This window comes from Oryx dammah, unplaced genomic scaffold (genome assembly GCF_014754425.2).
Source record: "Oryx dammah isolate SB20612 unplaced genomic scaffold, SCBI_Odam_1.1 HiC_scaffold_24, whole genome shotgun sequence".
Taxonomy (NCBI): Eukaryota; Metazoa; Chordata; class Mammalia; order Artiodactyla; family Bovidae; genus Oryx; species Oryx dammah.
In genome coordinates this window covers 36271831-36295182 of record NW_024070208.1, presented here as the reverse complement: position 1 = coordinate 36295182, position 23352 = coordinate 36271831, and the positions used below count along the sequence as shown (strand labels likewise).

Here is a 23352-nt window from a genome sequence, read left to right as displayed (position 1 = left end):
TTGCTTTTTCACATGAAAGCCATCGTCTGTTTTTTTTTGGCCTTTCTTGAGTTGCTTTATCCGTGGAAATGTGAGTGAGGATCAGCAGGTGGAAAGGGACCCCTGTAATCATTGCCATGTTTTCCGTGCCGGGGTGCAGGGTGCCCCATAGTTACTTGATTTAGTTTTTATTTAGCTTGTTGAATGAATTATTGACAGAACAAAGGAGACTCAGACGCCTCCCTCAGTGCCTGTAAAGACATCACCTAGGTGCTTGTGTGTTGTAGGGTGAGTGTCTCCATCTGTGATGAAGAGGCCGGGTCTGGGGGGCTGAGCCGCCTGTGTAGCTCAGCAGAGCCAAGCCCACCTTGCCCCCGCATCACTGAGCCACTGAGGCCCTGGCAGGGGACTCCCTCTGCTACCCCATACCCAGATGACTGCTGTCAAATGATGGCTGGAACATTAGCACTCAGCGCACTCCTCCCCAGGCAGTTGGTTCCCTCAGAAGTCAGCACCCTCCTTCCCACTCTCAGGTCAGCAGCCTTGGTCCTGCTTTGCTCAGGGTCCTTTTCCATCTGAGGGCAGCTGACCAGCTGCATTGGCAGACCAGCTTGGACCAGTCCCTCCACCTCCCAACACCCCTGGGCTCCTCTTCTTTACAGTGAGAGACAGACTCAATGTGACAGGTCTTGGCAGCTCAGCAGCCTTGACCTTGAGGGCTCCTTATAAACACACCACAAAGAAGCTCATGAGTATGAATTGCTGTTTCTGTACTTTAGCCTCTCATTGAGCCCATTTTTTGCAGGAAATGGTAGGTTAGCCACTTGAGATACTTAGGCAGAGCCATCGACTCAATGTTGCAATTATAAAATTATCTACTTCTTATAGAAAGACACCTTTTTGTATTATGTAGTACTCATTTAATTGGTCGTATATAGCTAAATAGTGAAAAATAGGACATGATTTCATTTGTTATTCATTATTATTCTGTCTTATTATTCATTTTTCTTAGATGAAGAAGCAAACCTTAAAATCTCTGATTATTAAACTCAGTAAAGAAAACTCTCTCATAACACAATTTACAAGCTTTGTGGCTGTGGAGAAAAGGGTATGTATTGTTAATTCACGGTCATTTTATCTATATTTGCACGCTAAGAAAATGACTCTTGCCTTCACTGTCACTGGTGGCCCCTGCGTCCATGAAGAGCAGCAGAAAGCCTCTCATCCACGCAGGGCAAGGGCTTGCGTGATCTCTGCATGATTTACCTGTGCTGTTATTTTAATGTTACAGTTGAATTAGTACACAATAAAGATGAGAAATGCCAAAAATGTAACAAATTGTTGAATATGTGAATTTTAAGATATACTACAATTTGTTACATTTTTGGCATTTCTCACCTTTATTAATTCTTGACCCTCAAAAAATAAGAGAGGCCTAGGCTCCTCTTACCCTATGAGTGGCCCTTTCTTCTACAGTTTGAGAGGAGAGCCCTCCAAGGCACTTGGTGCAGCGCCACCCAGCGGGTGCTCTGTGAAGGGGACCCTCACCCCAACCTGACCATCTTCTCCCCCAGGACACAGGATCCAGTCCGACCCCCAAACTTTCCAAACCAAACATTCATGAGGCTTTAGAATTTGTAATAATAATTTAATGTGATAATGTCTGTTTTCTCTTTACCTGATTGTGATTCAATATAGAATGGTAATGAGTCACCTTCTCCTGATATTCCAAATACTTTGGAACTTATTGCCAAAGAAGACATAGATTTTCTGCCATACATGAGCTGGGAGGGGGAACAACCAGATGCCAGCAGGATGCAAGTGAGTGTTGATTACAAATCAATTGATACAATTGTGTGTACAAATTGTGATTACAAATCAATTGATACAATTGATCAATTGTGTGTTCATGCTTTTATGATGGTAAGGGGAACCCTTCGCTAAAATAGCACCCTTTTGATCTGTATACACAGATGCAGATGTCTCCCTGATGATGGGAATTTTTGCACATTTTAAAAAATGCTGTTATGTGACTGAGAAAGGCTCCATTTACAAATGTAGCTATAAGATGCAGAAGAGGAACAATTGTGGTTACAGACAAACTGTGGTTCAGGAAGCCAAAGGCCTTCCCTCTAAGAGTGACAGGCAATTCATCCTGAAAGTAGTGATAAAAGCCTATCTAATTATCTAACTTCACCACCAGTATTTATTAAAGTTTGTAGTGCTTTATGCTGTGGCCTTTGTGACCACATAATAGAAGCTGAGAAGCACAACTTAAATAACTGGAAGATGTTCGTCACTAGTCGTGTCCAACTCTGTGCAACCCCATGGACTCCCACCAAGCTCCTCTATCCTTGGAATTCTCCAGGCAAGAATACTGGAATAGGTTGCCATTCCCTTCTCCAGGGAAATAAAACCTGGGAGACATATACAAAAGCAAAGGAACAAAACAGTAGTAGTAAGACTCTGGAGTATCCAAGTTAGAGAAGTAAAACTGCCAAAATTTAAGGATTTAAAATCCAAGGGAAAAAATTTATGTGCTTCCAAGGTGGCCCTAGTGCTAAAGAACCAGCCTGCCAACACAGGAGACATAAGAGACACCAGTTTGATCCCTGGGTCAGGAAGATCCCCTGGAGGAGGGCATGGCAACTCACTCCAGTATTCTTGCCTAAAGAATCCCATGGACAGAGGTGCCTACAATTGGCGGGCTACAATCCATGGAGTTGCAAAGAGTCTGACACAACTTGGCAACTAAAGAACAAAGTGTAAAGGATCTTGGCCAGCTAAAACAACTTTGAAAAGGAAGAAGAGGTTGGAGGCCTTACACCATCTGATATCGAGGTTTACTGTAAAGCCACAGTAAGTAGGAAAGTGTGGTATTAACATAAAATGGACATCTAGACCATTGGAACAGCATGGAGAATCTAGAAATATATCCAGATATATAGGGCCAATTGTCTACAGAGGCCCAAGGCTATTCAATGGGGGAAAACCATCTTTTAAAAAAATGATTCTGAAAAGGTTGTATAGTCATGTACCAAAAAACAAAGCAAAACCCCTCTACCCTTAGCTCACTTCATAAAAAAAGATTGACTGGATTATTGGCTTGAATGTAATAGCTGAAACCTGAATATCTGGAAAGAAAACAGGAGAAAACCTTAATGAACTAGGGTTGTACAAAGCTTTCCTAAATTTAAAGAACAAACTACAAAATAAATTGGTGAACTGGACTTTATTAATATCAAAAACTTTTATTCTTCAGAAGACACTGTTAAGAAAATGAAAGGGCAGACCACAGACTGGGAGAAAATGTTTGCAAAACATATCTGACAAATATGTTTATCTAAAATATATAAAGAAATCTTACAATCCAATAATAAGAAAATAACCCAGTAAAAAAAAAAAAAAAGCAGATCATTTTAGAAAACTCTCAGTTTCTTAAAGAGCTAACTATACACCTATCATTTGACCCACCCAAATGAAATGAAAGTATGTGTTTACACAAAGACTAGTGCATGAGTATTCATTGCAGCTTTACTTGTAGCAGCCAGAAGTTGGACACAACCATCAGGAGATAAATGAATAAACAAATTGTGGTATAGCCTTACAAGAGTAACTACTCAGCGGTAAAGAGGAGAAATAGTGTTAGTCTCTCAGCCATGTTTGACTCTTTGCATCCCAATAGACTGTAGCCTGCCAGGCTCCTCTGTCCATGGGGTTCTCCAGGCAAGAATATTGGAATGGATTGCCATTCCCTTCTCCAGAGGATCTTCCCGACCCAGGGATTGGACCCAGATCTTCTGCATTGCAGGCAGATTCTTTACCATCTGAGCTACAGGGAAGTCGTGTAGTTCAAAAAAAGGTTAAAAAGGAGAATTAACCATTGATATATACAACAACATGGATAAATGTCAGGGCAGTTATACTGAGTAAAAGTCAAACAAAGAATATAAGCTGTAAGCTTCCATTGACACAAAATATGTGCAACCCAATCTGAAGTTACAGAAAGCAAGGAGGAGGAGTGAGATGGGTCACAAAAGGGCACGGTAAAGGAGTGTGTGCTGAATATGTCATTCCCCTTGTTGTGACAATGGTCTCAGGGATGTATATTTACACCAGAACTCATATGACTCTAAGATGCAGTTGTTTATATCAATTATACCCAAATAAATCTATTTTGAATATCTAATTAGCTCTAACCAAATTGCCTCTTTGCGTGTCCAACTCGGTGGCCCCATGGACTGTAGCCCATCAGGTTCCTCTGTCCATGGAATTTCCCAGGCAAGAATACTGGAGTTGGTTGCCATTTCCTACTCCAGGGGATCTACCCAGCCCAGAGATCAAACCTGCCTGTCTTGCATCTCCTGCATTGGTAGGCAGATTCTTTATCTCTAGAGCCACCTGAAAGCCCAGATTGCCACTACATAGGTTATATCAGTTCACTCTCCCATCAGAAGCACTTGAGAGGCTGTTACTCTATTCTCTCTTTAACCCGGTATATTATTCAAATTTTTTATCTTTACAGATCTGATAGGTTAAAAGCATATTAGTGATATTTTAATTTTCATTTCTTTATGAATGAAAAGGAACATGTTTTCATATTCCTAAGAGCCCACATATTCATCTTTTCTAGGTATCATCCATTAATGTCTTTTACCTTTTTAAATTGTGAGATTAGTCATTTTCTTATTTATCTTAGGCAAATTATATTTTTTAGGGAAATTAGGCCTTTATGATACAAGTTGTAAAAATTTGTTTCTCAGTTTGCCATTTGTATTTTGATGTTGCTTATCATCATTTTGTCATGCAGGTATTTTAATTAAGTCAAGCATTTTCATTTTTGGGTTTCTTTGTTTTGTATTGCTTTGTCTTTTGTCATGCTTAGAAATCTTTCCTTCAGATATTATGCTTTATAAAAATTTCCCATGATTTCTTTCTTTAAATAGTTGTATGGCTTCACGTTTACGTTGAAATTTGCATCCAATCAGAATCTTTCCTGGTATAAGATGGAACATATGGGAACAACTTTATTCCCTTCCAGATGACTTCCAACTTTCCCCAGCACCATTTATTAAATAAGTCTTCTTTTCCTTGAATTGATTTGAGGAATCTTTGTTGTCTTTATCATCTCCTAACTCCCCACATGTGTTAGGATCTGGTGCTGGACCCTGTATTCTGTTTCCTAGATCAGTCTGTTATAATTGTAATTTTATAAAAGTCTTTAATGTCTGATGGGTCTGGTCCATCACTTGCTCTTTTTTCACTTTACTCATCTAATTAAGAAAAATTTAACCAGATATGCATTTGTAAGTATTATTTTGAAATGTATGTCTTGTCCTGTGTCCTGCAGTATTAATTATATGTGCTGAGCTGTGCTTAGTCACTCAGTCATGTCTGACTCTGTGTGGCCCCATGGACTGTAGCTTACTGGAATAGGTTGCCATTCCCTTCTCCAGGGAAATAAAACCTGGGAGACACATACAAAAGCAAAGGAACAAAACAGTGGTAGTAAGACTCTGGAGTATCCAAGTGAGAGAAGTAAAACTGCCAAAATTTAAGGATTTAAAATCCAAGGGAAAAAATTTACGTGCTTCCAAGGTGGCCCTAGTGCTAAAGAACCAGCCTGCCAACACAGGAGACATAAGAGACACCAGTTTGATCCCTGGGTCAGGAAGATCCCCTGGAGGAGGGCCTCTGTCCTTGGGGATTCTCCAGGCAAGAATACTGGAGTGGGTTGTCATGCCCTCCTCCAGGGCATCTTCCCAACCCAGGGATTGAACCCAGGTCTCCCACATTACAGGTAGATTGTTTACCCTCTGAGTCACAAGGGAAGCCCAAGAAGACTGGAGTGGGTAGCCTATCCCTTCTCCAGGGAAGCTTCCCAACCCAGGAATCGAACTTGGGTCTCCTCTCCTGCATCACAGGAAGATTCTTTACAAGCAGAGCTACCAGGGAAGCCCCATTAATTATTTAAATATACACATTTATCTGAACTGGGAAGGGACTACTCCTTTAAAAGAAAAACTCGTTTACATTGGTAAAACTAAAAGCTGATTATTTCCAAGATATCTCAAGGACTAATAATTCGTATAAAATTTGATTTTGTTTGCATGCATGTTTTTAAGGAATACTCTTTAAAATTTATTCAGATAATAGTAGTGACAGAGCATCCCTTATTCTCTTTTTTTTATACATTTTCATATTCTAGTGTGAAAGACATTAATTTACTTAAAGCTTTGGAGATTTTTTTTTTTCAGTTTTCTCATTTTCTTAATATTGCTATAAAGCAGTATAAAAGACTGGAATAATTCATTCTATCAGTTTATTTTAGGGCTGCTAAGTTGCTTTAGTTGTGACCAACTCTCTGTAACCCCATGGACTATAGCCCACCAGGCTCCTCTGTCCATGGGATTCTCCAGGCAAGAATACTAGAATGGGTTGCCATGCCCTCCTCCAGTGGATCTTCCCAACCCAGGGATTGAACCCGCATCTTTTATGTCTCTTGCATTGGCCGGTGGGTTCTTTACTACCAGTGCCACCTGGAAAGCCTTTTAGGACTAATTTGACACTATAATATTGCTTATTGTCAAGTCTTTGGCAAGTCCCTTTTATGGTCCTCAGTTTCCTCTTGTGGAAAATAAGGAGTGTTTAAAATTCTGTGATTCTAAGAACAGAGAGAGATTAAGATATTTGGTGTATTTACCGCTGATATTGTCTCCTGCTCTCCAACTCCGTGTCTATAAATGAGGGCACTATAGATAAGTGACCCTGAGTGTCTGGTCTTCTCAGTGCCCTGGGACAGACCGTTTCATCAGTGCTGAGAGGTCAGCTCTAGGAAGCCTGGCTTCTTGATCATCATCCACTTGACCTGTGCTTTCCTTATATTGTCACTTCTCTTTTTGGCAGACACTTTCAGCATCCTCTGAATGGAACCAAGAACCCAAACATAAATGTAAACGTAAACGGACTAAAAAGAAGCATTCATCACTTAAGATGAAACTTTCTGAAGATTTTGAAGTCTTTAGCTTAGATGCCCCAGAAGAATCTGAAGCGGTCAGTTTTGTCTTCATGGATGCGGAGGAGCTCTGGGATTTGGGTCCGATGAAGTCATCTAAACAAACAGAAGTTAAACCACAATTCACAGAAGCCATCTCACAGAAAATGGCCGTTTCCAACATTCCTACTGCCCCTAGTTTCTTATCTGCACCTCTCCATGTTGGCTCTGCTTTCCACCATCATCCCAGCTCAGCACTGTTTGGTTCTCCAGCTGGTCCCAAACACTTCAGTTCCCCTAAGAAGTACCTGGAGATGGGCAGTGGTGCCGACTTTTCCCTGGACATGGAGTCTTTTCCTAGGCTGCATCTCCAGGGCTCACCTTTGCAACTTGCTGCTGCTCCCAGGGCCTCGTTTAGCTCCAAGTCACAGCTGCCCAAAACTGATCAAGGGGGTGCCACAGGCTTCGGTGCCCTCACTGCCCTTCAGCTGGATCCTCTCCCGCAGCCGAATCTTTTTTCCTGTCCTTCTGCAGGTCTTCTCCCTTGTCCACTTGTAAAGTCTGTCTTGTCTTCCCCTGCCTCTCCTCCCTCCCTACCCAGGGGTGTTGTTCCCCCTCCTCCCCCTCTACCTGGGGGGGTTGGTGTTCCCCCTCCTCCCCCTCTTCCCCCTCTAACTGGGGGAATTGTTCCCCCTCCTCCCCTTCTACCTGGGGGGGGTGGTGGTCCTCCTCCTCTCCCTCTTCGCCCTCTAACTGGGGGAATTGTTCCCCCTCCTCCCCCTCTATTTCAGGGGGTTGGCATTCCTCCTCCCCCTCCTCCCCCTCTACCTGGGTGGAGTGGTGTTCCTCCTTCTCCCCCTTTTCCCCCTCTATCTGGGGGAATTGTTCCCCCTCCTCCCCCTCTATCTCAGGGGGTTGGCATTCCTCCTCCCCCTCCTCCCCCTCTTTCCTCTCTTCTTCCTTCTCACCATATCCCATCTCCTAGGAGTGCCAGTTATAAGCTGCCAGTGGCTCCATCTGGCCCTGCTGAGGATGCCCAGCTGGACATTTGTATGTTAGCTGTGTATGATGAACCTCTGTCATTAGACTCCTTCCAATATGATTGTTCATTTTTTGAATGTTCTTCTGAAATGGAAAGTGATAAAACAGGAGGGCTTCTGGCGAGTAGGATTTTTAAAAATCTGGCAGAGTATGACCTAAGTGGCTTTACTACAAGCACTCAGGCACAAAAAGATGAGGATGGCCTAGCTGGCAAAGCAAGCTGGAGGAATTATGTGCCTTTGACTGAACTCTTCAGGCTTCAGACCAAGGTACTAGTCTTATCTCTCCATATATCTGTGCTTCATTAGCTTCAAAGTTCAGGATGGTGCCACACAAAGTAGCTCCTCACCAGACTGCTGCTGGTCCACACTGACATGAGGAGCTAGTGCCAGAACGCAGCTTCCTTCACTGAGAAGCCAGCTGAACAAACAGTGTGCTTGAGAAAAGCTGGTGCTTACCTACCTATTTTTAACTGTTAGGCCAGAATATCATGGAAGGGAGTGTTAACATTCCTCAGTTGAAGGTTAGCATCCCTCAGTGGGTCCTGGGGTAAGACATTAATCTCCTAGGTTCTAAAACTGCTGAACTGCAGTTCACACCAATTTCACATTGCAAAGTAAAGCACAAGTGTTGTAAGTACACTCTAAGTATTAAAAGTTCTCAGGAATATGACTCAACATGTGAGCTTATATTAGAGGTTAGCATTCCGTTTGTGAAGCTAAATCACACTCTGTAAATTTAGTTCCTGCACTGGTACTAAGACCCAATCTTATGTCTGTAATTAACTTGTTTTGATGAAATATGCTCAGTCGCTCTGCCATGTCTAATTCTTTGCAACCCCATCCACGGTAGCCTACGAGGCTCCTCCATCTGTGGAATTTTCCAGGCAAGAGTATAGTAAAGTAGAAAAGTAACTTGGTTTAGTGTCAGTTCAAGTCCCAACGCTTCCACTCTGTGATCCAGGGCAAGTCAGTCTTTCAGTCATCCATGAAATGGGAGTAATAAAAGTGTCCAGCTCGAAGAGAGGTAGACCAGCTGCCAGCAGCCCCCACCTGGAGAAATGCATGTGAAAGCAGCATAGCACACAACACTCTCTGAGCCAGAGTGTTGGGGTTTAGGTCCTGCTGTGACTACTTGTCAGCTGGTCACTTTGGACAGCTTGCTTAAGTTTTCGTACCTCAGTGTCCTCATCTGCACAGTGGGTTCAGTGACAGTACTTCACAGGAAGCAGCTCACAAGATAAGAAAACAGCACTCTTTACTAGGTGAGGGCCAGCTGGCACATTCTGTCAGTCCTGTTAGTTTTCAAATTGTTGCCATAGATCCTTTCACCCATGTGCTTGCCTGCACCCCACCTTCCCCTCCACGCCCTGTGTTAGTTCACCTTGGACCTGGAGTCTGTCTGCTTCTCAGTTAGGATCCCAGGATCCGCCTTGCAACACTTCTGTAAGCATGTGATGAAGATCCGTCTTAGCTGGAGTGGACAGGGTATGTGAGCACAAGGAAGGTAGTTTCAAAGAGCATGTTCAACATAATTTTATCTTTAGTGGAAAAGAGTCATTTTCATATTTCATCATAAGGACACATTTTAATGTTGAACAAAAGGAACCATGTTATTTAAAAGTTTGAGAAACATTGTTTCAAAGAATTACTAGAAGAAAAAAATGTATAGTACTATTTTTAAAAATCTCCATACATGAACCCCTCTACTGCTTTATTACAAATGCCACCAGGTATAATACTTACTGTCCATAGTGTTTATGAGATTCCCAATAATACTGTTTGCACATGAAGAAACTTTGATTTTACAGTAAAGATGTCTTAATTCCCTGAATTGAAAACATATTATTGATCACATAACTCATGTAATGAAATTGTAATAATGTGGCTGAAATTTTGTTTTCCTGATTTCATAGGATGGATGCTGGAAACTTACACAAGAACTGGGATTTATATTAAAACTTAATACAAATATTTTAAACAGCTTTCTTGAACAAAAAGGCATTCGATCTCTAGGTATGTCACTATTTTTCTATTTATAAATGTCATGCTCTTAAATGTTACACATTTTTGTAAACCAGTGTTCTAATATATTTGTTACATGTGAAAGGGATTACATTTGTTAATCATCAAAGGATGGGACGAGTTTCTAGTCATCTTTACCATTAAGTAGGGTACTACCTGTACAGATCTATTAGCATGAGTAGCAGTGACTGCTGTAAAAAGATCCAAGTAGCCTAAACACAAAGATCGTTTTCACGCACACCTCATAGTCAGGTGTTGGTCCACAGGAAAGTCCCACTCCACACAGCAGTTTGGATACATAGACTCCTTCTATACTGCAACTCGACCGTCACCAACATGTCTTTACAGTTACTCCTGGTAAAAAGAAAAGAAGAAGAAAAGATTATTCTGACATCATCCACCTGGTAGACCAGAGGGAGAGAGAGGAAATGTGGCAAGGATGAGCCTCTGAGCCCCACCCAGATATTAACACAGGGAGTTGGGAAATGTACTCTTTGAATTGCACTTCTTTGAATTGCACTTGACCAAAAGTAATGATGAAAACTTGCACCAGCAGAGTGTTCTAGTTTCTGGAGTGAAAGAAGAGCTGACTAACTCCTGCCAATAACATTTATTAACCCTAGACAAAATATTTTAAAACCACTCTCTGAAGGCCTGGAATATAATCAGAAGCAGACAGAAACTAGCAGGGACACAAACCTTGAAAGAAGAGAAACAAATTAGGTGAGCTCTACTTTTATCCAGCTTTTCACCTGAAGGCGCTTCTCAGTTCACAGGCACATGGAGGTTAGGACTGAAACAGAAAGTGTTCATGCGATGATGGCACAGGGGTCAGCATTTGAGGCTGAGAGCGCCTCAAAATTAAAGGTGAGAATACTTAATGGAGGGGACCGCAGAGCAGGGAGCTCTGAAAGCTGCATTGAAAGCTCCCTCAACTTTTGTTTTGGGATTGTGTGTGTAGTTTTTGTTGTGTTGATTTATTTGCTTGTTTTTAGAGAAACAAACTGCTATATCTGCTAGTGGAAGAAAATTGTTTTGCTCTGAAGATTCTGCAATTGTTCAGGCGTATCATAGTTCATAGATTGACTAGAATAATGCTAATTAAATGCCAGTGAACTTTATTTATTCTTTTTGTATGGCATGTACAAATTGTGGGGGGTGATAGTGTCAGTGGTCCCTCTAATTACCTTATGTAAAACATTCTCATCAATGTTGGCATCATCTGTGTAATACTCCCAGTAGATTTTCTCAAAGTCTGTTCACTTAAAATTGCATGGAATGACATAATAAACAAAAAAATTTGACTTATGCACACACATCTCCCTCAGATCCTTGGCTGTCCCCTAACATATACATACACCACTGTGCCTTCAAGGAATCCAGATAAAAGCAACAATCCAGAAGCTAGAGGGCTGAGCAGAGATTTCACCTGTCACCAGGTGTTAGGAAGACAGGATTTGGTGTTCAGATTACAACAAATTAGACTTGATAAATGTCTCAGGCTTTCCATTGAAACCCGAGAAGAGCCATAAAGACTGTATCTCATGATCGAGGACTGTCCGACAGGATGAGGGGGAAAAAACTGAACAGTCCCACCCTAACAAGGCCTAAAGCAAAGCCTTCAGAGGATCCACCAGAACAAATGTAAAACCATGAAAGTCCTAGAAGGACACAAGGAAAACTGAAAAATTCAAAGATATGTGGAGATTATGCAACATGTTACAGAAGAAAATGTGAGTCAAAAGAGCAATCAAAAAATACCTTAAAAATTAAAAAAAAAACACCTTAAGACAAATGAAATTAGAAATTATGGTGGTTGTTATAGTTGTTTAGTTGCTAAGTCATGTCCAACTCTTGCGATGCCACGGACTGTAACCTGCCAGGCTCCTCTGTCACCTGGTGGCTCAGTGGTAAAGAATCCTCCTGCAATGCAGGATGTGCAGGTTTGGTCCCTAGGTCAGGAAGATCCCCTGGAGAAGAGAATGGCACCCACTCCAGTATCTTTGCCTGGGAAATCCCATGGAAAAGAAAAGAGAAAATGGAAATACAACATAGCAAGATTTATGGGATACAGGAAAAGCAGTTCTAAGAAGTTTATAGAGATAAATGCCTAAATTAAAAAATAAGATGTTTAATAAGCAATCCAGCTTTTTCTACAGCCATTGAGATGCTAATATGGTCTTTATTCCTCAATTTGTTGAACACATTGATCAGTGTGTGGATATTGAACCGTGATGTTAACTCTTCTCCACATGTTTTGCTAGAATTCACCTGTGAAGCTGTCTGGTCCTGGACTTTTGTTTGTTGGGAGGATTTTGGTGTGTTTCCCCGTCCCCCGCCCCCAGTTCAGTCTCATTACTGATAACTGATCTGTTGATATTTTCTACTTTTCTTCCTTTTTCAGTCTTCTTGTTGTTCAGTCGCTATGTTGTGTCTGACTCTTTGTGACCCCATGGACTGCAGCACATCAGGCTTCCCTGTCCTTCACCACCTCCTGGAGCTTGCTGAAACTCATGTCCTTTAAGTTGGTAATGCCATACAACCACCTTATCCTCTGTCATCCCCTTCTCTCCCTGCCTTCAATCTTTCCCAGCATAAGGGTCTTTTCTAATGAGTTGCCTCTTCCCACCAGATGGCCAAAGTACTGGAGCTTCAGCTTCAGCATCAGTCCTTCCAATGAATATTCAGGATTGACTTCCTTTAGGATTGACTGGTTTGATCTCCTTGAAGTCCCAGGGATTCATGAGTCTTCTCCAACACCACAATTCAAAAGCATCAGTTCTTCGGCACGCAGCCTTTTTTATGGTCCAACTCTCACATCCATACGTAACGACTGGAAAAACCATAGTTTTGACTAGACAGACCTTTGTTGGCAAAGTAATGTCTCTGCTTTTTAATACACTGTATAGGTTTGTCATAGCCTTTCTTCCAATGAGCATGCATCTTTTAATTTCATGGCTGCAGTTAACATCTGCAATGATTTTGGATCCCAAGTAAATAAAGTCTCTCACTGTTTCCACTGTTTCCCCATATATTTGCCGTGAAGTGATGGGACCGGATGCCATGATCTTAGTTTTTTGAATGTTGAGTTTTAAGCCAGCTTTTTAACTCTCTTCTTTCACCTTCATAAAGAGGCTCTGTAGTTCTTCTTTGCTTTCTGCCATAAGGGTGGTGTCATCTGCATATCTGAGGTTATTGATATTTCTCCCAGCAATCTTGATTCCAGCTTGTGCTTCATCCAGCCTGGCATTTCACATGATGTACTCTGCATAGAAGTTAAATAAGCAGAGTGACAATATACGGCCTTAACATGCTCCTTTCCGAATTTTGAACTGGTCCATTGTTCCATGTCTGATTCTAACTGTTGTTTCTTGACCTGCATACAGGTTTCTCAGGAGGCAGGTAAGGTGGTCTGATATTCCCATCTCTTTAAGGATTTTCCACACTTTATTATGATTCACACCATCAAGGGCGTTAGCATATTCAGCAAAGCAGAAGTAAATGTTTTTCTGGAATTCTCTTGCTTTTTGTATGATCCAGTAGATGTTGGCAATTTGATCTCTGGTTCCTCTGCTTTTTCTAAATCCAACTTGGACACCTGGAAGTTCTCAGTTCATGTGCTGTTGGAACCTCACTTGGAGAATTTTGAGCATTACTTCGCTAGTGTGTGAAATGAGTGCAATTGTGCAATAGTTTGAACATTCTTTTGCATTGCCTTTCTTTGGGATTGGAATGAAAACTGACCTTTTCCAGTCCTGTGGCCACTGCTGAGTTTTCCAAATTTGCTGGCATATTGAATACAGCACTTGGGAGATCCAGTCTTGGGAGATCATATATTGCTAGGAATTTTTGCATTTCCTCTGTGCTGTGCTTTTAGAAAATAAAAATGGGTCAATCTCTGGGCTCAGTAGATATAAGCATTCATTTTCAATGTTGGTATTTTTCATAATAGAGTAAAATGTCTTGATTTGGATAAGGACACTGGTTACCTGTATGTACTGTTAAAATCATCAATCAGTCAATTGTCAGTCAGTCATGTCCGACTCGTTGCTACCCCATGGTTTGCAACCTTCCAGGCTTCTCTGTCCATGGGGATTCTCCAAGCAAGAATACTGGAGTGCATTGCTGTGCTTCCTCCAGGGAATCTTCACAACCTAGGGATAGAACCCAGGTCCTCCCGCATTGCAGGCATTTCCTCTAGATTGTCCATTTTCTTGGCATATAATTTTTCGTAGTCATCGACGATCACTTTCAAAAGCAGTGTTCGTCACAGGAATATCAGTCCCCAGGTCAGAGTGTTTACTTTTGAAAAGCTGAGGGAAGGTTGGAGTGTAAGTGGATGGATTGGAGGATGTATACAAGAGGGGCTTCAACTTAAAATATTTCTTTCTTTTAAAGAAAAGAGAAAAATTCAAAATGTGGAAAACTGTTAAGAGTAGATAAGCTCTGAGGTAATGGGGATATTCATCATATTGTTCTTTCTACTTTTCTGTAGGCTTCAAATATTTTTTTTAAAAAACATTAAGTGACTATGTTTTGGTGATGCAAACAGTGCTACGTATCGGACATTTTGGAAACAGTTAACTGACCTGGGAAACTACACATGTACATAGACATGTATGTAATTCAAGTTGTTTCTTTCTCTTGTTACTCTAATGATGATGAAGATTGTAGGAGGGGAAAAATAACTCTCTACCCTTCTGGTTCTTGGCTGAGACTCCCCTGTAATTAAAGGTTAACAAGAGAGAAACAACTTGAATTACATACGTGCATATGTATTTGTATGCATGGGAGCCAGAGAAACATATGAGACTCAAAAGGCAGCCAAGTAGCTGACCGAGGGAGAGGGACAGGGGCTGTAGGGCTCCCTGGAGGGTGGGGAATGGGCAGTTTACGGGCAGGTGAGGGGACAGAATATGTGGTAGATAGATATTTGCACTGCCTGGCGGTCAGTCTCTCGATAGAAGACTGGCAACAGCTCTCTTCCTGTTACAGACCCTCTCCTAATTTATTTTAGACTGTTGTGGGTAGGGAATGTAGTAAAAAGCTTTTCCTGAGTCTCCTAAGTGTTGATTGCCTTTAGCTTTTCACCAAAGTGGCAGATTCTGGGGTGGCTTATTTTGAACCCAAAAAGATGTGGAAAGTTTGGTTTCACAAAGTTTGGGATTGGAAAAGTAACAATATTTAAAATCAAAATATTTGTATAAAGTTATCTCAAATACATAGGTTGCATTTAGGAAATAAAAATGGGTCAATCTCTGGGCTCAGTAGATATAAGCATTCATCTTCAATGTTGGTATTTTTCATAATAGAGTAAAATATCTTGATTTGGATAAGGACACTGGTTACCTGTATGTACTGTTAAAATCATCAAAGAGGGCAATTTATTGATCTTGAAAAGCAAAAAAGGTTTTAATCTCACACTTCATGAAGCAGGCAGACTCCAGTCTCGAGCCCAGAGAAGGCACAGTAAGGGAGGGGCCTGCTAGCTTTTATAGGAGGGGGCAGCCAGGGACAGGAGGTGCCTCTGATTGACTGGTGCATATCCGACTTCTCAGAAAGACCCAGGAACAAAAAAAATAAGCAGAGAGCCTGGGAGCTGATTTAAGAGTTGCAGGTTTGGCTGCCTGAGTGTGTAGTGCTTCTGGTCAAGCAGAGCATTTACAGGAACATGAAAATTATCTAAATTTTGTTTTACTGACAGGGCCCCCAAGGCACGAGCAGTGCTAGAAAGTCTATTCCAAGACTACTGATCACTAGGAATAATTTGATATTAATACAGTGGTCTAATCAGTGTATCAGTTGTTCATCTGTTGTATGCTTAGGTTTATTCCTCTGAGGTATTTGCAGCAGGAGCCTAGAAACTAAATTTCTTTCAGTGAACTTCGCACATCTCTGGATATTTGGAAAGTTAGGGTGCAGGGGGGACTCAGGATGGAATTCATTTTGCTAACAACCATCAGGATATTATGATAGACACTTGTTCCAGTTGCCCTCCTTTTTTATTTAAATAGCTGGCTAGTTAAGGACCTTGGTAAGTATTACAGAGTTTTATGATGTGCTCATGTGTTCTGGTTTAATAGTAATATTAATGTAATTCTTCAACGGAACTGTTATAATCAGGTACCGTTTGGGATGCAGTGTCTCTTAACAGACATAAACAAATGCTTCACTTCCAGGTGTAAGAGGAAGAGAACGCCTTCTAGACCTGATCGCTACGTTTCTAGTGCTGCAGTTCCTTCGCACCAAGTTGGAACAGGAGGGAATAATCGTCAAATCGCTGATGAAACTGGACGATGCTTCCATTCCCAGGTGACTTTAACTCATTTATATTTTCAGTCATTTCTTTTTATTATATTTGTTTATCTATTTGCCCTTAGCCTGTTTGTTTCATCTTGTTTGTTTTCATCATGAGCAAAAGAAGCTGTAGCAAGTGTATGTGTGTCAGCCAGGTTTTTATTGTACTGTTTTGTGGATCCAGTGTAATAATTACGGAGAGTAATTCCTAAATTAACAATGATGCCCGTCTTCCCCACAGAATTATCTTAATCATGAAAAGAAATTGTTTAGGCTATGGGGAAATAGATTCCTATTAGGTACCCTAGTCAGCAACCAAACTCTTTCAGTAGATTTCTTGTAATAAGCAAGACACGGGTAGAGAGCAGGCCAGGAAGCAACTTTAGGTGCTCATAAATAGCACCCCAAGTCCTAAAGCACTATGTATATGGCTAAAGGAAAATTTGTCTTTATATATATGTTTTTTTATTCCAGAAAATAGTGGAGTAAATATTTTTTACTGATTTTTTTTTATTTTGTAAGTTTTTGGTATAATAAACCTATGCATTTTGAAATCATCTTTGAATTTATCTTTAAAAATTAACAAATTTTTTCACATCCTCGAGTCTTTTATTGGTCATTTATATGCCAGGTAGCAGCGTCAGCAAAAACAAACAAAACAAGTGTTTCCACCTAAAAGAGCATCCTGTCTCCTCATTTGCCTTTTCATGTAGTGCTTCTCTCCGAACTCTAGATCCACTTAGATGAAAACAGCTTTACTGGTAACAGATCTTGAGGGGAAAAATATTGATCAGGAGGCAAGAAAGCTATTGATAAACACCTCCCAAATACAAAAATACTAGTCAGCAGTTACTACACCAACTACCAGTTTCACATACAGTCTCCCTTTAAGGCTAAGGTGATCCTATTTTACAAGGGGTAGAGGCAACAAGTCCCAAGAGAATTCAGCCTTCTTTGAAACTAGCCCACATACTCTACAGTGGACACTATAAGCACAGCTTTTATGGCCACCGAGACCAGGGTTCAGATCCAATGAGAAGGGGAACTGGAGAGTAACAATTTTTTTAACCACTTTTACATTGAATAAAAGTGGATCGTAATTTATGCTGAGCAATTACAAATCAGCTATGTTTTTACGAAGTAATTGGAAATAGCTATTTTACAACTATTTCCTATTTGAAAACATTTTTTCAAGGCTGTAGTTCACAAGTGTGTGTATCGAGGGCAGGAATGTGGAAGATGAAGATGGATTATTTAGTTAAAAAGAAGAAAAAGCTCAACCATTTCTTAACTACTTTGTAAAAAGCTGCAGCGAAGTATAAGCACAGAGATAACTGTTCAAGGGAGCCTCTCACCGGAGCTCTTCCACTGTGTGCAGGTCAGACAGTGTTTGCACAGAAAACGGCTCAGAGAGTTACTGCGCTGCTGGCTCCTGGTTCAGTGGTCCTCTCACTACAGCACATGGCTTGTATGTGCTTTTGGAAAATCTAACATTTCCTGGGCCTGGGACAAGAATACAAATAGAGACTCACATGCTATATGTCTTAAGTATTTAAAAATTGCAGATTTAACTTGCAGTTAAATATGTTTAAAGCTGTACCCCAACAAATACAACTTTGTAACCACCTGGAAGACCAGGTTCAGATTTAGAATTCTGGGACCTCCCTAAGTTTTATGCTTAAATGTGGCAGCGTATGACAGGATGTGACAAGTTCCAGGGACCTAGCCCTTGGCTGATGCCTGGTACCACAGAGGCCTTGGTGGCAGGTATGAACACTCTGCTTGCTCATCAAAGCTGCATCTGTACCCATGCATATGATACAGTGTTATATGTATATACACATGCACATAAATACACACACACACACACACACATACACATTGTTTTTTCAAAAAAGGCAAGATAAGGGGAAAACTAACAAAACTAATAAAATATTTTCTTTGAGGGAGAAGGAGGAGACAGAATGGAAGTTAGGTTTCTCATGTACTTTGTTTTATGATTTTGACTTTGAAATTGTGTAAATCTTTTACCTAATGAAGTCCAGGTATCAGAGAACAGAGGTTGAACATGTTAAATTATACCATGGGAATGTAGTCAGCAGTGTCTGAAATATGAGGAAATAAATGGCAAGAGAAAAAAGAGAGGAGATGTGAAACCTATAAATTAAAGGACATTTAAAAAAAAATAGAGGGACGTTTGAAAGGAGGCAAACTGGATCCTGATTTGAACGAGACCCGTTGTACTTTTTTCTTTTAAAAAAAGACAGGGAAATTAAACATTACCTGAATATTTTGTGATATTAAAGAATATTCATAACTATTTTTAAGTTTCACATTTAAGAAAAAGTTCTCATCTCTTAGAGATAATATGCTGCTGCTGCTGCTAAGTCATTTCAGTTGTGTCTGACTCTGTGTGACACCATAGACGGCAGCCCACCAGGCTCCCCCACCCCTGGGATTCTCCAGGCAAGAACACTGGAGTGGGTTGCCATTTCCTTCTCCAATGCATGAAAGTGAAAAGTGAAAGTGAAGTCACTCAGTCACGTCCAACTCTTAGTGACCCATGGACTGCAGCCCCCCAGGCTCCTCCATCCATGGGATTTTCCAGGCAAGAGTACTGGAGTGGGGTGCCATTGCCTTCTCCAAGAGATAATTTAGACGAAACTAAAATAAATGAGTAAATCTATTTGTACCTTCTCACAGTTCAGTTCAGTTCAGTCACTCAGTCGTGTCCGACTCTTTGCGACCCCATGTATCACAGCACACCAGGCCTCCCTGTCCATCACCATCTCCCGGAGTTCACTCAAACTCACGTCCATCGAGTCCGTGATGCCATCCAGCCATCTCATCCTCTGTCGTCCCCTTCTCCTCCTGCCCCCAATCCCTCCCAGCATCAGAGTCTTTTCCAATGAGTCAACTCTTCACATGAGGTGGCCAAAGTACTGGAGTTTCAGCTTTAGCATCATTCCTTCCAAAGAACACCCAGGGCTGATCTCCTTTAGAATGGACTGGTTGGATCTCCTTGCAGTCTAAGGGACTCTCAAGTCTTCTCCAACACCACAGTTCAAAAGCATCAATTCTTCGGCACTTGGCTTTCTTCACAGTCCAACTCTCACATCCATACCTGACCACTGGAAAAACCATAGCCTTGACTAGACCCACCTTTGTTGGCAAAGTAATGTCTCTGCTTTTCAATATGCTATCTAGTTTGGTCATAACTTTTCCTCCAAGGAGTAAGCGTCTTTTAATATCATGGCTGCAATCACCATCTGCAGTGATTTTGGAGCCCAAAAAATAAAGTCAGACACTGTTTCCACTGTTTCCCCATCTATTTCCCATGAAGTGATGGGACCAGGTGCCATGATCTTCGTTTTCTGAATGTTGAGCCTTAAGCCAAATTTTTCACTCTCCTCTTCCACTTTCATCAAGAGGCTTTCTAGTTCTTCTTCACTTTCTGCCATAAGGGTGGTGTCATCTGGATATCTGAGGTTATTGATATTCCTCCTGGCAGTCTTGATTCCAGCTTGTGCTTCTGCCAGCCCAACATTTCTCATGATGTACTCTGCATATAAGTTAAATAAGCAGGGTGACAATAGACAGCCTTGACGTACTCCTTTTCCTTTTTGGAACCAGTCTGTTGTTCCATGTCCAGTTCAAGGACCGATTAAATTCTCCACTTCTGGGAAATTCCCTGCTAGTCCAGTGACTAGGACTCCACACTGTCACTGCCAACAACCCAGGTTCAATCCCTGTTCTTAGATCCCGAAAGCCTTGTAGCTCAGCCATAAATAAATTAATAAATTCTCTACTCCCAACAGCATCAGACATGAACGAGGTACTCAGAAAATAATTAACTGAGCATTTTACTATATGTAATATATAACTTCATTTTAAAAAGCAACATGTTTTAAATGAATATCTGGACAAATACCTTGAAGAACTAGTGGAAGGGACTGTTTGATTTACAGGCACAACCAGTGAGCCACCTCCTCTTTTTAAATCTTTTCCAATTATGATAGCCACTGGAATAAGTATTAATAACTTTGAGTCTCCTTTTGAATTGTAGTGGCACAAACTATTAAGTCAGGATTTTGAAAAACGGTGAAGTATATTCCATCACACATCATAACACCCATGCCGTTACCCTGTCACTGTTATTGTGTGGGCAAAATGGTTTGTTGGCACTTTATAACTATATTTTAAGTAATTTTTGTTTCCTATTTATGTATATTTAAAGCTTTTATATATTTCCAGCTTCATGATGTATGTAACTAATGGAGTAGCACGTTGCTTGGAGGTATTTGAACAAAATTTTCATGTTAGTAGAACCATCAAAATATAGAGGCCATCTGGATTCATGAGAATATTTAAAATCAGCTTGCTGCTTTCAGTAGTTAGTAACTGTCAGTAGACTAATAATTATTGGGTCTTTTTAGCCATGTTGGGTATGCCAGCTATTTAGTATGTTCATGTCATCATATTCAGCTAACATTTATTGATTGCCAACTTTGTGCCAGAGACTGTTAAATTTTGAATTCATGCTTTTTGTTAATCCCCACAGCAAACCCATAGGATCTTGTATCACTGTCATAACTGAAGAAACAGACTTCCAGTGATAAATGAAAGCTGTAGCTGTAACAATATCACACAACTAGGGAATTCCCTGGTGGTCCAGTGGTTAGGACTCTGCAGGTTCACCATTGAGGGCCAGGATTCAATCCCTAGTCAGGCAACTAAAATCCCACAAGACAGGTGGCCAACAACAACAATAAACCAATATCACAACCAGTGCTGTGTGATCAGAGGCAGGATTTGAACCCAGCTCTTAACTACCACACTACTCTGATGGCCTTTTCCCAGTTCATGGTGGGGCAGGGAAGATGGAAAAAATTCTCCAGGTTTTCAGTTTCCCCCATATTCTATAGTATATATCACCACTTGTTTGCTAGCAAGTTCTAGCAGACAACAAAACAAGGAGGAAGTAGCTAACTAATACTAATGAGTGATCCCACGGTTTTTCTGAGTCTTTAGTTTGAATAATTGACACCATTTTTTGGACACAAACTTGAAGTTTTTATGTTATGCACATTTTACAAGTAAGTTGTTCCTAATTTGTGTGCTAAAATTAAATATATACCAGTATCTTAGGTGACTCTCAGGTACTTTACAAGTAAATAATGGAGTTGAGAATTCGTGGGACAATAAAAAGGAGAGATAAATGAAAGCCTTTGTAAAATAGCATCAAGCTTGTCCTTGAAGGATGGAAAGATGATAACAAGCAAACATGTAAAGGGCCAGAGAAGCTGTAGTTGTCCTGGAGCGAGAAGAACATGTGTCACATGTGGGGAAGCTGGGCAGTGAGGGGGCTACTCTGTTTCCAAGTAGTTGAATAAGTTAAATGCGCCATGTCAGACAGGTGGAAGAACTTTCACAAAATGTCAGAGGGAAAAAAAAAGAGAACTGCTTTTATTATCTTAATTTTTGACAGATTTTGTCTGATATAATGTGCTAGATTTGGTACCACATGACATTTCGTATGTAATTATATTCTGAAATTGATGGAAAGATGTGTTTAATCTAGGAATATTCCCTGGGATTGTGAGAAAATAAAGAAAGCCAGTGAGTGGCTCAGAAGAACTGAAGGGCAGTACCCATCCATCTGCCAGCGGCTGGAGCTGGGTAAAGACTGGGACTCCGCCACCAAGCAGCTGCTGGGGATCCTGCCCAGAGATGCCGCCTCCCCTCCTCACAGGCTCCTTGAGCACAGCCAAGGCTGACGCTCATGCACTTGTCTTTTAACATGCACTCATGCCTCATGTATATGATAATCAGATATAATAGATACCTATAATGAAGTCTAGTTATGAGTTTATTCAGTATAGCAATCACTTTAAAATAAATGGAAAAAGGCTATTGTTTCAGTGAACTAACAAGCAACTATACAATAAAAATTTCAAGGAATTCCCTGGTGATCCAGTGGTTAGGACTCCAAGCTTTTAACGCTGTGATTCTGGGTTTGATCCCTGGTCAGGGAACAAAGATCCCGCAAGCCAAGCAGTACAACCAAAAAAAACTTTTTTAGATAAAAATTCTAATATTACAGACTTTTTTTTAAACCAGAGGTTGGGGGAGGGTGGAGATTGGATGAAGGTGATCAGAAGGTACAAACTTCCAGTTACACAATAAATAAGTACTAGGATGTAATATGCGGCATGAAAATATAAAACACTGCTATATAGTACATGTGAAAGTTGTTCAGAGACTAAATCCTGAGTTCTCATCACAAGGAAAAATGATTTTCTTCTTCTTTTACTCTATATCTGTATGAGGTGGTGGATATTCACTAAACTTACTGTGATCATCATTTCATGATGTTTGAGGGTCAGATCATGGTGCTGCCATCTTAATCTTATAGTGTGCTATATGTCAATTATATCTCAATAAAACTGGGAGAAAAAATTAAATCACTACCCTCTTTGACCTGTAAACTCCACTGGTAGGAATTGTACTTCTAGAAATTCATCTTACAGGAACATGGACACATTGACACACGCAGGTATCATATGTGCATATGTACATAGTGCCATCATCCAGCATATGCAATAGAGCTCATTTTAAAAGTTATACAAATAGGTGTTTACAAGATAGAAATCTATGATGTCATATTCCAAACCTCTGAGGAATAGAAACTTTATTTCTATCTTACACACTTTGAATTTTAAAAGTTGAAATTAAAAAAATTAAAAAATTTTACAAGGAACGTATGTACTTAGTTTTTATTTCAAAAATACATAAAAGCAGAGTAAATAGTGTAATGACCCCCATCAAGACTTAAAGTATTTTGTCAATTTTTTTACATGTAGAACAGTCTTCTCTCCCCTCTTGCTGTCTTATTGAATGTCCCACATCCGGATATGTCTGACTGTGTCCATTTCTCTTTCCCCATATTTTCTGTAAACTGGGAATTAAATCTGTAGTCGCAAGGAGATTAAGGATCAACGTTTTTGTCAACGTGAA

At 40.6% G+C, this 23352-nt stretch overlaps 1 protein-coding gene across 2 annotated transcripts in view; it reads left to right on the top strand.

Moving 5' to 3' along the window:
* The window catches only part of PARP4 (poly(ADP-ribose) polymerase family member 4), a 69477-nt gene extending 46125 nt beyond the window's left edge, over window positions 1-23352 (top strand). For both annotated transcript variants that reach the window (XM_040266841.1, XM_040266842.1), the window contains 6 exons: window positions 992-1087; window positions 1678-1800; window positions 6886-8283; window positions 9930-10029; window positions 16218-16350; window positions 21917-23352. In XM_040266841.1, the coding sequence (XP_040122775.1) occupies window positions 992-1087; window positions 1678-1800; window positions 6886-8283; window positions 9930-10029; window positions 16218-16350; window positions 21917-22112 (2046 nt within the window). In that variant the 3' untranslated portion in view covers window positions 22113-23352. The remainder of the gene's footprint in view (window positions 1-991; window positions 1088-1677; window positions 1801-6885; window positions 8284-9929; window positions 10030-16217; window positions 16351-21916) is intronic.